This window comes from Rhea americana, unplaced genomic scaffold (assembly GCF_003343005.1).
Source record: "Rhea americana isolate MKP2758 unplaced genomic scaffold, rheAme1 scaffold_42, whole genome shotgun sequence".
NCBI classification, from domain to species: domain Eukaryota; kingdom Metazoa; phylum Chordata; class Aves; order Rheiformes; family Rheidae; genus Rhea; species Rhea americana.
The window spans coordinates 4271413-4287943 of record NW_028186557.1 but is presented as its reverse complement, the minus strand read 5'-3'; the positions used below and the strand labels follow the sequence as shown (position 1 = coordinate 4287943).

The following is a 16531-nucleotide window of genomic DNA, read 5'->3' as shown; positions in this document are numbered from 1 at the left end:
GTCAAGCATGCTCAAACACATTTGCATGCATAAAGCAACCAATAAAGTCAGTCACTACAGTCAATTTGATTTTCCCCAAGAAAATTAAATTTTCATATCTTTGTTTTTTAATTCATTTAATTACTTCGCTGTTTTTTGTCCTATCCAAATCAATCACTTTCCATTCTTGACATACTAAATCTAGCAGCTCTTTGAAGCAGTAGTCTCGCCACCTCTGCTTCACACAAGTTTTAATTCTTCCTTTCCCACCTCTCACCACTCCTTTATTAGGGTTTCTCTACCCTGAGAATAACAAAGTCATGTTTTACCTTTCTCTCTAAGACCACTGCATCTTCTGGGCTTATTAAGAGCTTTTTCACTGATATTGCTATGGTCTTTTCCCCTTCCTAGGTCTTAGGCGGGGGCCACAAGGCCTGGGCAGGTGTAAAAAAAATGTATGCYTTTAGATACAAACATACACATGCTTTAGGTACCTTAATTTCGCTTCAGTCCTTTTGTGGATCTGCATCCTAAGTTAAAACACAGGTTTAACTGGTATTTTTCAATTCCCGTGAGTGTATAAATACCATGCATCACCTTTCACATGTATTAAGAGCAACACACTTATACCAGAGGTAATATAAATAAAAAAGTGATAGCAAAATAAAAAAAAGCTTTAGGTCATTTTACAAGTCTGCTTTTTTCCAGATGGTCACTACGTATCTGACAAGGCAATCACTGTGTTTCTCCCCTCACCACCTCCCTTCCACTTTAAAAGAAAAAAATTCACAGAAGAAACTCACCCTCCAGTGCCTATGGACCTCTTCTGGTGGTTTTTGGAATCATAATAGCGTTGCAGAATCATAGCACTCCTAGTTTTCAAATAACCAATTTCCACCTCAATGTAATTCTCCAAGTAGGAAATGAAAATGGATTTGATAAGCTTAGACAAGAAAGTCTGCTTATCAGTACCCAGGTTAAATTCCATCAATTTGCTTGAAAGATTAGTAGTTCTTTATGCAAAGAAACAAAGAAGAGGGAGAGGAGGAGAAGGCTGAATTTGTATGAATTACAGCATTACATGTTTGTAAAGCACATAACACAACAGAATACTGATAACAATTAGGAATTCTGTCAACTTTACATTTAAGTAAAGAAYCTTGCATAATTGACATTTGATTATGTACAATACAATTGCAATCACATAAGTCACTAGGTGAGATGTAGAAGAGTGGCTTTGGCGTAATTTTCAAAAGAAAAAAAGACATATTACTCTTTCTCTCAAAGATCATTATCCTAGATATTCTCCATTGAAAATAATAATAGCTATTTTAAGTTTTCTTTAGGAATTAAATCATTGTAAAGGCTTTTTTATGAGCCCCTTACATTTTCGGCATCTCCTCCTGTATCTTAATAATAAATCAACCTATTACAAGAGGATATCTACAACAATAAATTCATCATCAATATTTAAGTACCTGGTATATAAATCATAGAGGTTCTTCAGGTACTGTTCTGCATCTGACTTCCTGTGTTCTTCTAGCTGGTCCTTTACATAACCCTACAAAATTTAGGTAAAACAGCTATCTGTTAGAAGATTAAGTGTCAAYGACAGTTCATCTCCCCTACTTGTTAGATTACACAGAATTCACCATAAAGTATGCATCTTCATAATGTAATTCATACATTCTTTGTTTTTCAGTCTCTAATTTACAGATCTTGCTTTATCTAGAGGAACAGATTTGAAACACATCTTTTATAGGAAATAATTTGAAAATACAAAGTAGTAGCATGTGAGTTAGAGACAAAAGACACGGTGCTTTGAATATATACTTTGCCAACAAACACAAAAAGCTGAGAATCAAAAACACTAGAGGACTTGGAGGCATTTCTGCAGTTCAGACTAAGCAAAGGAGGTGTGCAGGTCCACATACATATTTACAAAACAGTTGCAAGCTCATAACCTCCATGTTGTTGAACATTTGCCATAAAATACTAAGTCAAAACTGATGCACAAATTTGGGATGAAACCCAAACTCAATCTCTACATCAGTATTACTATTGATAAAGAGAATTAACAGCATTGTGTTRATTTTACACACATAAGTGAGTATATTCACAGGATGGGAAACAGCATTTTCAACTACRCCAGACTTTCATATAAATATTGTATTAGCTATGGGACAATATTCCCAGTGTAAGTTGTTGTTGCTTACTCAATGCTAACCTCACACATGAAAACCAATTCCAAGAATGAACAGATTAAAGATATTTATTAAGTGTAAAATTCTTTTCCTGACATGTTTTGGGTAGAGGAGCTACGGAAGAAATCAAATACATCTATAACTTCTTGAGAATTAGCTAATAAATACACTGATTTCCTTATAAGTTTATGTAATCAACTTTTTTTTTTTTAGTCACACTGCATTCGGAGTACAAGCATCTCTATTTGAAATAAACATGATTTTCTGACTGAACTGTTGTAGAGAAATTAGATTTGGTTTTACAGCTTTATATAAGATTACAAATATTATAAATTCTCAGTGACTGTTATTATTAAAAATAACACTTATGAATGAAAGTTTCCTCAACTAACTTTAGCATGCTAAAATTTGAAATACCTGAAGTTTAACTTCAAAGATATTTTGAATGAGTTTGGCTAATACAGTCTCCGGATTGCTAAAGACTTCTCCAACTTGCTTGTTCACTCGCTGGCAGAGGATGGCTGCATCTTCAAACACATCATTCCTCAAAAATGCACCCTAGGATTTCAGAAGCATATTTCAAAAATATATTTACAAAATCCTGTAGGACTAAATAAATCAACACCTGAAGAGATGCATGTAAAACATAAAATGCATTACCTCTTGACATTGTTTTATGTACACATCAACACAATGGGAATAGCCCTATGGAAGGAGCAAAACAATTCAAAATTAAAACATATTTCTATGCTTTCAGTATAGAATGAAATAAAGGAAATAACTCCTATGAAGCTTTTTTTTTTTTTTTTTCAAAAAATAGATTAATCAGAAATGTAGACTCTTTCAAACTCATTTTTGTCACGAATCTAACATAACTATTCTCTCACCATTCTCTATGGATAAACATTGCAGGTTTTGACACTCTCTCCTCAAACCCAAATTCAGCACACGCATAAGATTATCTCAGAACTAGGTCTCTAATAACACTGCCTCTGATCTCCCATAATCTGCCTCCTTTATCCCTCTACATTTGATTTCAGATAGAACAATAGAGTAATTTTAAAGGCATGCATTATCTGATACAGGGGTTGTGCCTGTGGAAATATTTCACTTAGAACAAGCACGTTTGTAGGTTTTTTGTGTTTTTTTTTTTTTAGCATTAAAATCTTTAGTTTTTACCTTAAAATGAAGTAAAACTGCTGCTACTTCTCTCATTCTGGAGATTTCACCTCTCCGCTGCGCATTGGTAAACTCCTGAATTAGCTGGCACTCTAAATCATGGTACTTACCTGGAAAGGAATAGGAAGAATAACAAAAATCCATCAGGCTATGCAATACAAGCACTGACAAAGATTGTAATACTGACAGTACTGCAGATTTCTTTAATCAGCTTTAAAAATTCAAACATAGTAATATGGATTGAACTGCATATATAACTTACTTGCAATCTTCGATTTTACTTCAGAAAACCTGTTAACATCAAAAATATACCATGTTTAAATTCAAATCCGCATCACCAGAAATCACAGAAACCCTAGTACATTAATAACAGGCGTTCAATTATTTTAAAATGGAAATGCATAACACAAAAGATGATRGAAAAGTTGCATGTTTTATATCCATAGAAAACCTACAGGCATCTAATTTACATCTAGCATTAAGTCAGCATACTGAAATTATCCCATTAGAAGTCTGTTAAGCAGTTTAAGATGTGTATGTAAAGATGATCCTAAAACACGACTATGTGAACACAAATTCAAGAATAGAGGACAGAAATAAGCACACAATCCATCTCAAAAGCTACTATATGAATCACTGAATAAAGTAAAGCACCAAAAAAAAGACAGGAGAAGCATCAGAAAGTTACAGCTACRTAAAGGGGGATTTTTTGTTGTTTTTTTCTGTTTTTTTAAGATGCTCAGATAGGATTTTTACCTGTCAAAAGGCAGTTCTTGTGCAATCAAATGTAGTTTTTGAATAATATCAGCTGCCTCTTTAATCTGTTAGAAGGAAAAACATGACAGACAGTTACTAAAGAAGGTCTGATGATGCAGCCTTCCTTTCTTCCTTCTCCACTGTTCTGTTTTCACATACGTACTTCCTATTTCTAAAGCTGGTTGATGTATTCATTGAAAGGATTACCTCATTCAGGTTCCTGATGATTAATTTTTTAATACAAAATTATATAGGCCAATAAGAAGATAAAAACTTTTAAAGAAAAAAAAAAGCGTTCAAATTGGCCATATCTCTGTAGTTCGTCAGAGAGACGGATCTGAGCTGCTCGGACAAGTAGCTCATCACTGCACTATGCCAACATAACTACAGAGCTTGCAGACCAAATGTGACTAAAGCAATCTCATGCCATTTTACACCCTTCCACTTAGGAATACTGAATACAACTATAAAACACAGCTGGCTGAAATGCAACATCATAGTTTACAAGGTATTAGAATACAAGTCAGTTTACTGACCCACACCTAACCAGAAGAAACTACAGAGGAGACCTCCCAAGCTCCAAARTGAAATGGTTAGAGACACTTTGGGACATGTCAGGAAAAGCAGCAGTGAATTCTTTTCATTTGAAGAAAGTAGAGAACAGTTGCATGCAGAAAAGCTGGAGAATGTGGGACATGGAAAGGCAAGGAACTGGGAGTTGGGGGGGACATCACTAAATCAACACACAGCATAGTTGGAGTACCTAAACCCTCTCAAGGAGTAGAAATGGAAGTTGTATACAAAAATCATAACCTCTGAGGGTCAAAGCAAAGATTAAGACAAAAGCTCGTTTATCTTGCATCTACAAAGTACAAATAGTTGCACGGACACAGAAAATTCAAATACRGTTAAGGCAGCAGGCACATTTCTGCTCTGTCTTGGACAGCAGAACCTTTTAGCATTTCTCTTTCCACAGTCAGCCAGCATGGGAAGTGCATCCGAGCAGCACTTAGTGACTGTTTTACTAGGTTAACTGAAACTACAGAAACATCAGTCACCACTTTCGAAAGTGCGGTGAAGACAGCTGGTTGAGACCGATGCGGAATTAGCTCACTGAATGTCAACTGGTCCGAACTGGGCATGGCTCTGTGATGGCTTTAGAGGCTTTATTATTCAGTCTTGGGGACCAAAAGGAGCTTGGAGGAGGCAATGAAAACTACTCTGGTCTAGCTACTGCAAAAGCAAAGCCTTTACCTTATGACTTAACGCAACTGAATACGTGAAAAACATGCAATTTATCTTATTTTCCTGTTAGCCATGTTCCAGAGATCTTGAGTGACAGGAGAAGAAGCAACGAAATCGTATTCTCCCACTATTTATGTGGGGCTTGGATTAAAGCTTTTCAAGAATAGCACGAGGCACATCCGTAATAATAGATAGTACAGTCACATTGGTTTGGCTGCCCAGCAAAACCAGGAACTCTAATAAAGTACACCCATATTAATAAGAGAAGCTTATGTTTTAAACTGTCACCCTGCAACAGCCTCTTAAGTCAAAAGCACCTCTGCTCCTCCAATAAATTCTGTGAAAAAGTAGTTATTTCTATTAACTTACAGCAACCTTAATACCTAACAAACCTGATCAATATTGATGTCATTAGGATGGCCTATATACTAGCAGTTATTTGCCAGTATTACAAAAACATATTTTCTGTCTTCTTTTCATACAATAGCTGTTAACTAACTTCTTAGATTTTATTGAATTTAGGGCCTTTTCTTATGCACAACAGAAACCATGACAAATCAATTTTCCATGGTTTCTGCTTAAATCAGAACATATTCCATTTTTAATTTAATCAGGCTCCTGTAAACTATTAAATCAAAATAAATATAGATTCTGTAAAATATAACTTAAAGGCTATACCATATCTGTAAAAAAATCAGAAAAAAAGAACAGTAAAAGAAAATTTTTAACAGATAATATTATGAACAAGAAGTTAAAAGGCATAAGAGAACAACACTGAGCATTGAACAGACAYGGAGAAAATGATTTAAAAATAATAGCTAGCATGTTAAACAAACACAAGACAACATTGTTGCATGAAGAACAAGTAAACTGTTAGATCATTTTGAAAACTGAATTATTTTAACTGATAATTTGCTCACTTTAATGCTCTTCAACACAGAGGACTAGTTAGCTGGAAGTGCAAGAGCAGTAAGAAGTCCAAAGAGGATTAAGATATGGAATACATAGCACAGGACACAACGGAAAATAGAAAACAAGTCATCACAGACCACAGATATTAGAAATTGCTCAGCAGAGCAATTGCTCAGAAGAAAGTAATGCAGAAAGTGACAATACAAATATAGAAAAAAAAAGAAAAAAAAGAGGAGGTAAGGATCCAATAGACTGTAAGAACTGACACTGTTTATAAAAACATGAATTTGCTAGGAAGTAATTACATGTAATTCCTTTCTTGCCTGTCCTTTCTCCATATAGCCTGTCCTCAATGCCTTAAGGAAAAAAAAAAAAAAAAAAAAAAAGCTTTATTGAAGGATTGCACAGTTCAAAAAAATCATAATATCCTCCAGAAGAATGTCTAAAACCACATCAGCTGAAGATCAGAAAACACTGACAAAGCACTGATGGTGTACATTTAAGGATATTTGTTGCTGTCTCATACTACAAAACTATTTTTAACTCAAAGACGCATTAAAAAACTCACAGCACTTGCCTAGGCAGGTTATTTTACAAACACTTTCTATTTACTATTTAAATTAAGAAGCAAGAAGTTACAGAACAGAATTAGCCCACCCTGACCAAAAGCGATCTGTACAGGACAACTTGTACCCAGAAAATCTTGTTTGTGTTCCCACGCACTTCCTTGATAAACTAACACAAGATGCCTGGACTTTACTGTACTTTTCATCCTACAAATCTGTCAAATGTCTTATTTTTCAGGATGGACAAGGATTAATTTGTTTGTCACTTTCCAGGCTTACCCTATCAATCTGCCACAGTTTTTTGAGATCCTTCACTAGAAATTGTGAATCCTGCAGTAACAAGTAGAATAAAAGCAGAATTTTGAAAAAGAGATCCTTCATCAGACTGCATATAATTCTCTTTAACTTGTGCTATGTTATTTAATACCATGCTGGCATAAAATATTTTGCACAAGAATAAAAAACATTTTACTCTTTTAAACATATATTTCATTTCTACTAAAAAAAAAAAAAAGAAAGAAATCTTAAGCAGATCTGCAAAAATACTGCCCATACAACAATTTTTGTTATGTTGAAACCTTTCCACTTTCCTTGGGAGTCAGAAATGCTTTTTTGCTGTTCTCTCTTTCACTAGGGCAAGCTATCAACCAGCAATTACCATATATCCACAAATCATCATTCAGRAGTCACTGTGGAACTGACTGCTTGTGAGTACAAGTATATTAAATTATTAGCTTTTCATTTCCCTGAGAGATACCTTCAGCTAAGTAGTGGGGCGATGACTATTAACCTATTCTTATATCCTTTATAAAATATATTTCAAGTACAGGCATATTTTTTGCTGAATGTGCAAACTAAATTTTTGCTGTTCTCACATACCACAAATTTTCCTGACTGTGATCGTGTATACCACTGCACAGGATTTAAGGAGAGCAGAAAGAGTCTTCAAGACACACCTCAAAAACTTATTCATCTTATATACTGCACAGGAGAATCCTATATGTGCCCTCCTGCCTACAGCTGAAGACTTTCTTTAGTTCCCTTCTGGTGGCCACACCATTCAGACTCTGGTTTACAAACATACTCTTGAAGCATAAGAAAAACAAAATGCTTAAAGGTTTCTTTGAAGTTTTCCTGCCCAGTTCTTCTAAATCAGAGGGTGGAGACATAACCACAGGACTATACAAAGCCCACAGGCATGCTGTGACAAAAAGGTATCCAAGGCGAGTGGACTGACCCAACACAGTGAAGCTTCACAAAGAAGTTGCATTCAGAAACGTTCTGCATTACAGGGTGGATCTTAGGCAAGGAGTTCAAAGGAAAAAGGCAGATATTGTATGCGTTTAAAAGTTGCCCTCCCAGCATTTCTCAAATCTCTGATAATTTCATAAAATGAAAAATGCCACATTGTCACATTAAACATCATTGAATACAAATACTTTATCAGCAATCTGCAGCCTAGTGTTGTTAATTTACATTTCAGAACAATGCAACTTTAACAAGTCAGTCACTCACTGGTTTGAAGTCTGACCATGGTAAGTCATGGTAGCAGCTTGTAATTAGGGCAGTACTGCTTATTGCTTTGAACTGCTTTCATCCCGCTGACAGCTCTTACCTTTTCAGAGTTTGTAAAAACATCAGACTTCAGCTCTCCATCCAGAAACTCATTAAAGTATTTCATCAGCTTCTGAGCCTCCACAGCCCGTTGCCGTGGCGTGTTTACCCCCTCCAGTTGGTCGCCAAGGTGACAGACCTTAGTTGCCACATAGCTGATGTGCTCATCTAGTTCTTGAAAATGTTGGAAGGCAACCTGGGAGAACATAGGCACAAAACTCATGATTTCCATTTACTATACTTTAAGAAGCACTAGGTCACTTCAATAAACAGCACAGTGAATCCAGGCATCAGCTTAAGTGCTGCATCTCAGAACTATTCAGAACTACTAAATTAATACACACAGCTGCTCAAAGTTCAGTGTCTTCCCTTAAACTCTTAGGACGACTTTTAGAAACACTAACAGTCGTTAACGGAATCTGCAGATAAGCCCTGTTGACAGGGGAAATTGTTTTCCAGCAAACCTTCTTTATTTTATCTCAAGCACTGGCTCACTGTACCAAGACATGTTAACAAAGCATATGATGCTTTTGAAACTTTTACAGCTTAGCACTGACTATATGCTCCAGATTTTACCTGATTGCTTTTCTGCAGCTCTTGCACTTTCTTGGCAAACTCCTTTGCTTCCTTCTGGCATTGCTGTTCTAGCTTCTCCACCTTTCTCTGAATCCTTTCATCCATTACCTGTAATTCTTGGATGTGGTTCACAAATTCTTCCAATAATCTGTTTTAAAATAAAAGATAGTAAAGCAGGCTTTAGTTTAAAAGACAGTCTTGTGCCCAAAACTTTTTATTGTTTTTTAAAAAAATAGCACTAACCTAGTGGTGAGTAGGCTGATATAGGCCTAGCCTACAAATTGAGTTTTCTTTTAAACTACACTGTCTTAGCTGTGCAGAACTCTCTAGGTTTACCTAGGAGCTATGGGATCACATGAATGACAGCTGATGGGGCAAAAAATGCTAAACACCAGTTGCTCAAGAACCTGGATCTGTCACTGGTTAAAAACAAAACAAAACAAAACAAAAACAACCAAAAAAAACCAAAACCCAAACACACACCACCACATCTCCCCAGTCTTCCTCAAATAAATCTTCTCATCAGGGCAAATAAYAACTTGGGCTACTWTATCCCTTCAGCTGAAGGGATAACACACTTTCTACTGTACAGCACACTTCAAAATTGACTAGCTTCCTATTAACAGGTGAYATAAGCAACTATATTGTTTCATAACTTTGTTCCAGTTGTAACTGCTTTGCTTCCTGATTCCATTCCTGTTCTTCCTGTAACATACACCAATTTATTTTTTTCCTCTCACTTTCCATCGCTTGTTTTTCTTTCAGACTCACATATTACTCATTCCAAACACAGTATATTCAAATGCATTCTTAAGTTTTGTCTATGCTTCTTCCTGCCATACTCAGCATGTCTCTCCCTCCATCTCTCAATCCTCTTTTTGTCCCGTCTATCCCATTCCAGTCATCTTTCAGCTCATACTCTTCTAAAAACATCCCAGTCACTGATGCATAGAGTATACAATTATTCCCAGATCCTCCACAACCACAGACCTAATGCTAATAGCTGAAAAACGTATTAAAGACTGCAGAACTCTGTCATCAAGGTTTAATGTCAAAGCAGAAGAGAGGATGACAACTAAATCCTTTTCTGGAAGCTATTTCTAGGATCCCGCATTTTCACCTTACACTGTATTCAGAAGGTATGCAACAACTCTCAAGCTCTTCCAACCTGCAGTACTGCTGAAAGGCAGAAGGAGCATGCTGTTCCTCTCCTGGCTCCCCATGCTTAGGCCAGAGACTCTGAACAACCAGAAGGGAAGATGTGAGGGTTGTTAATTTATCCTCACATGACTCCTTCCCAGCAAACAACTACAGTACCTCTCTTTGCAAACAGTCTGAGCTCTCTCCAAGCAATACCTAAATGAGAATAATGTAAATCTCTTTAGTTGCATMGTCACTGAATTTTCAGTATTTACTGCTGCTAAAAATGACAGGTTTTTACACTGTGCAGAGGTACTTGGGACTTCTTTCCTCCCTTTCCTGCTTGCCAGGAGCCCAAGAGTAAGCACGTTAAATTAGATTCCAGAGAAATCATGAAAAAAACTTAAATTAGAAAAGTATTTTTTAAATGTAATTTGAATGATAGTCAATGATACAAACCTTAGTTTCAAACAAAAGCCTAGAGAAGTGCAAATAGCTTCTATTTATTTTAATGGACCGTTCAATTCAGTTTGGAGTGTGTTTTTATTTTTTTAAAAAAAGGTATTACACTAATACACTTATTTGGCAATAGTAATCAATACAGTGAGAGTGGAAAGAACAATCAAGTAGAAGAGGTAGCTGCTGTTGAAGTTTCTGAGAACAGAAGTGGAGAATTCAACAACTTATCTATAAAATAAAAAAATACATATATAGCACCATTTTTTAAAAAATAGAGAAGTGAAAACATGTCCTTCACACTACAAGGCTTCTTTTTCTTACTCCCCATACTAGAAACTCCCAAGAGAAAAATATTTATAGCTGTAGCTCCCACTTGTCCTGATAAACATGAAAGTACACTGCAGAAGTTAACACAGGCAATTCAATAGAAACACAGAAGACAGGTTAAAGCGAGCTGGTATCAGTACAGATCCCTGACTGCTCTAAATTATACTCTYGGAATAACTACGGGAAAAGAGCTAGAGGAACTAATTCTGCACAGTTCCAGGCTTCTTCCTACCTAACTCACATTSAAAGCTCTTTTAAGATGCAGATCCCACAATGAATGCTGAGGGTTCAGCATCTTGCTAGCAAGTCCATCATCGTTGTTGTTCTTGCAAGCCTCCAAAGAGCAGGACTTCTCAAGAAAACATGTCCTCTGACCATGCTAGTGAAGCTTTTCATTATCTGCCCTTGAATAAAAACAGCTTTTCTGCAAAGCTTCTGAACATCTTCAGTGTTCTAGTTCACGTTACTGCAAACAATCTCATTTTGGAAGGAAAGTGTGGGGGTGATAATTCACTAAAAAACAGCTATTGCACTTTGAATACCATAATCTAAATTAATGTTCAGGTAGCTAAACCTTTTGTTGAGCCAACTAGCTTATAAGCATTTCAGGAACTGGAAAAGTTGAAAGATCAAGGTCATCTTCCAAGTTACACTCACCTGAGGAAAAAAAAAAACACACTTATGCCAATTACGTCTCTAGAAAGAATACCAATATTGAGATAAAAAGCTTARAAGTTCACTGTTTGAAATAGTAGCTCTTTTCAAAACAAAAGCAGATCCGGGAATTARGAATATAGAAGCTTAGATATTTAACTCTGTCGTATAAAACCATCCCTCTGAGTTACCAGTGCACCATGCAATGCTGGCCCAGAAACCAGGCAGCTGGTTTTTTGACTTAGGGCGAGGTCTCTCAAAAGAGTCAAGTCAAATTAACAGCTCACCACAAATAAAAGGAGAAGGTCTTCCTCTGCTTCCTCCTTCCTCACTTCCTCTTAYCCTGCCCTTGCTCCTTCTTTACCCCCATTCCTCCCTCACCACCAGCTCGCAGACACACCACTTCTTCCCTTTGCACCTGCTCTTAGGCTTCTCTAGTCACAAAAATTTGCTAACTCCAATTTAAAAAAGCTGTCTTTTTCAGATTAGTTTTCTGACATTTTAGTGAGTTAAATCAGTTTATCATGAGATAACAGAAGTGCCTAGACCACGCTTGAGCCATTGCAGCATACAGTCAGGAGCAAAGAAAGGGGCCCAAGACCATCTCCATTCAGCAGGAGCAAACTGTTAGTTTGATTCAGACTATATCACATAAGCCCAGGTTAAAACAACCTGAATCAACACTGCCATGTTCCTACCTTTCTTCCCATCCCACCTGTTTGTTCATGCATGTTTGTTATTTGCACCAGCACTGGAAATAGGTCCTGCAACAAGTCACTTCAGGGAGCTAAACTAGCAAAAAACTCATTAAATTCATTTAAACTTTCATAGCAGTGAAGCCTCACTTTATGTTTTAACTTAGCAAGTTTAGTGCTTTAGAAACATTCACGTCTGACAAACAGTATTAATTCTCTTGTTCGAAAGGTATAAATTAGACAGTGATTTTCTCTATTCTTGTTACTGAATAATTGGTTCTGAATAACTAGCTGATGGTCACAAATTCCAGCAATTCTCTCAGATGAAAACCTTCTTAGACACACACCAAAACTACATAAAGGCTTTTTGTCATACATGTAATAAAATAGTATAATTAGAGAGACATCCACTTTGACCATTGTACAATTTTATTTTACCTTTTAGGATCAAAAGCTTCTCCACCTCTGGAACCTCCTCCAGGTGTTCTCCATGCCAGGCGTTCAATGTATTCATCTGCCACAAAAGGCTCCTAGCCACAGAACAAAAACTCCTTACAATGTACCACAGCAGGTAGTTTCTTAAGCAGCTGCTCATACATCATTTTGAAAGCATTTAGAAGCTTTACTACAATCAAGAGCAAGTACAGTGTTGACAGTTCCCCCATTACCTCTTACGTTTAYATATTTAATGCAGAGAATACTCTTAATATAGTGGGTTTGGACACCTAGCGTAGAGGTTACTGAAGTACTAACAAAGAAYTTGTTGCTGGTCTGTTAAGAGTTGGCTGCAAATTACCTGCCCTCATTTCCAGGTGAGCTTATGACTTGTGATTACAAAGTATCCGAAACATGCATCAGCTACGCTAATTTAAGATACTTCATCACCAAACCCTGCTGTGGCCCACTAGCCTTCAACTGTGTGGCAAAACACAAAGATTCAAATTCAATTCAAAGTGYATTAATGATGCTAAAAACACAAGGTTACACAAATATCTTCTGTAATATCTGCTGAATCTTCCAGAATAGCATTCCACTTGACAACRTTATCCGAGAGCAGAGACCTCATTATAAATCCAAGAGTTCCTACTTCAGTTGACCTAATACTTAAATCAGCTCAAAACGCTTTTTCACATAATCAATATTAAACTCAAAATAGAAACACAGTCTGATAACATTCATCTTTATAGAAYATATTCATCACTCCACTGACAATCTAACAGCATTGCTACATGCTAACACCACTAGCATACCTAAGATTGCCAAACTAAACATTCTCACAATCACCAGGAGTTTTCAGAAAGCTTTTAAGTTACACGCAGCCAGAGCTCTAAAACTTTGATACATAAACTGTAATATACAGCCCAGTATAGAGCCAAAACCAGTCATGGTTAATAGAGGTACTTGCAACAGCTCTTACTTCTCATAATGAAACCTGCCACCGTTCCTGTCGATAGTACTTGGGTTAAAAACAAAAAACAGCCAACCACAAAACAACAACAATGAAAAAAACTTCACAGGTATCAAACTGGTTCTAGTACTGACAGATGTAAAATCTCATCAGAAGCAATAGGGAAGAAAATAAAAGTGCTATTTTAACATCTAAAAGCAAGCGTTGGAAAGTAAGTATTGCCAGTTCAAGATTATCGATTACTCACATTAGCAAAGCCACTTCAGTATTTATCCCCAAAACACATCTTGCCTTGCCTGATTAGGCCCTTCTATTAACCAAAGTTTTTTTGTTTTTTTTAAATATAATTTGCAATATGCTGAATCCTTCTATACAGGACAAAAATTCCACCCTTTCAAGAGATCACCCAGTAACTCTCCTTTCAAAGACCGACCAAAGTAAGCATGTCCTGCTCAGCCTGGTTGGCGAGTTTCAAGCTTAACTGGATGATATGACATGCAAATCATTTCTCTAGAAGTAACTCATCCCTTTATCTCAGTTCTTCCTGATACACAACCCAAGTTTCCCTTAGGTGAATACTTTTCCTTATAAATTATAATGCAATATTTTCATATTAGATACAAATTCTCTCCTTATGTCATCTTCACTTCTAAAAGTTGGGGAACATTTTTGCAGCTTTAATTATAGGTTAAATGAACCACTCAACATGGTAACATTCCCTTCAGGGGAACCTTCCAGCTCTTCTCTGCACTTTTCCTTTATATGAAAGTCATTGCCACAATCTTTTCTGAAGAGCCTGTAACCAAACTGCAGCACCATTCCAGGTGTAAGGATACCAGTGCCAAATACAACACTACAGAAGGACCATATGGGAAGAGTGAGYGCTTACTGATGGCACCCGTATTTCATTTCCTAGGTTTCTCCCTTCTTTTAGACGCACACATTAAAGAATTCTTCACACACTCATATGACCTTGGGGTTTTTTTCCYCTTCATAAAACGCAACATTTACAGAGTTGTTCTGCAAGCCAGAGTATCAAAGCCTGATCTTCTATGGAAATCTCATAAAAAAAGCTCTAACCCCTCAAAGAAAAGCAATGCCAACTTCCYGCCATACCCATGCACACAGAGTGCCTAGAACTCCTTCACCTGCATCTCACTTGGCTGGGTAAATGGCAACAAAYGTCGTGGTGGATTCCAACCTATACCATGCCCCTGGGCCAGCCGTGGTCAAAGTGGATGGTCCCTCTGCAGTCCTTCCTGTGGGGCAGGCACCCACTGGCGTCCCTCTCTTCTGCAACACTCATGCTGTCTCCTAATTTGCCTCATTCCTTCTGCATTCGCTATTCTGCATGAACTAGAAACCTGCATTTTGTTTCAACAATTTTGACATGTCAGCAAAAAGTGTTCCTTATTTTAATTAGGATTAACTTATGTCAGAATCACTACTGTATATAGCTGTGGTAATATTACAGAGGGGTATAATCTAGAAAATGTTTTTCAGGCATATTTATAYAGAAGACCAATCCTTCAGTTTCTCTTAGCATTTATTATATGAACCTCATATTGTATTATTTAGGAAGTACTAACACACAGGGGATAAYACTACATGCAGAATATCGACCAATACAGAAACAAGTTTTTTCCTTCCAAATTTTCAGTGTCAAAGGTTGCATTAAAATAATCTATTTTATAAAGAACAATGAAGTTTGACAGCATCACGTCATGACACTGCACATTCTACTAYAAGTARAATGTGTAAGTTTGTATAGYTTTGTTTGTAWAATCTGTTTTTTTTTTCTTTTTTAAGCAATGTTGCTATTACGGTTAGCTATATCTATCTGACAGCCTATTTTCTATTTTAAATTTCCCCCACAGTTCTGCAGAAACTGCTCATAAATCATCTGTTCCAAGTGTCATTTGCAAGTCCTTTGCCTGTTATCAGATGAGGTCTAACAGTCAATTTTTTACAGCTTTCAAGTTTCCTCTAGCTCTGTAAATGTGGCCCTATCCATCCAGCCAATACTACGGATTCAATAAGAGAGATGCTTGAAGTGGAAGATATCCTTGTTTGAGCTGGTCTGTATAAATGAAACTAAACTGCACCGCACCACGTTAAAATCCAGTTTAGCAACACTCATTGTTAAATTATGTTTTGGCTTATTGGAGGGAGATCGAGTCCACATTCTGTTCAGTTCCAAAACAGATCCTTCTCTACAATTTCACATATCTATATTGCAAATGACTTTCAAACACACTTCTGCACAGACATGGCTGCAAAACACTGCCCTCACCACAGAGCCAAAGGTTACTCCCATAACAAGCACGTGTTTTAAGCCCATTCCTTCGTGGCAATTGCCTCAAACCAATTTAGCGAATTTTGATACAACCTGTCCTGCCTTTGTGATGACTCAGAAAAGAAATACTGGTTATCACACTGGGAAACAACTTTCCAAACGCTACGTCTAGGCAAAGGCCTCATCTACYGTGCAATTTTATCTTTCTTACCACTGGAAAATGGAACTGATCGCTGCACGATCCAACACAGACAAAACGTACRGCCTTCCTTCCGCACCCGAGGTACCTCACGTTCAGGATCCCTCAGAGAGCGGAACCACGTTATCACCATCGCGCTGAGAAACCAGCGGGCTCTCGGAGAGCCGAGGCGGCGCACCGGGAGCACGAGGCCGGACACCTAACCGCTTCCAGTACGGCGTGCTAATTTTGCTGTGTTTTTTTTTTTAAAAACCGCGCACGCCRGAAGAAACGAGTCGCAACGCTCGCGAGCCGTAACACCGATTCGGAAACTCGACGCCTC

The 16531-nt window shown here is 37.1% G+C and overlaps 1 protein-coding gene across 1 annotated transcript in view; it reads right to left on the bottom strand.

Annotated features, from left to right (window-relative positions):
• The window catches only part of EXOC5 (exocyst complex component 5), a 27116-nt gene extending 10774 nt beyond the window's left edge, over positions 1 to 16342 (bottom strand). The window contains 12 exon segments of the mRNA XM_085314976.1: positions 474 to 509; positions 783 to 992; positions 1458 to 1540; positions 2601 to 2741; positions 2844 to 2888; positions 3363 to 3472; positions 3625 to 3653; positions 4119 to 4183; positions 8457 to 8651; positions 9032 to 9179; positions 12745 to 12836; positions 16298 to 16342. Coding sequence (XP_085171102.1) covers positions 474 to 509; positions 783 to 992; positions 1458 to 1540; positions 2601 to 2741; positions 2844 to 2888; positions 3363 to 3472; positions 3625 to 3653; positions 4119 to 4183; positions 8457 to 8651; positions 9032 to 9179; positions 12745 to 12836; positions 16298 to 16342 — 1199 coding nt within the window.
• Positions 16343 to 16531: the final 189 nt, after the last annotated feature.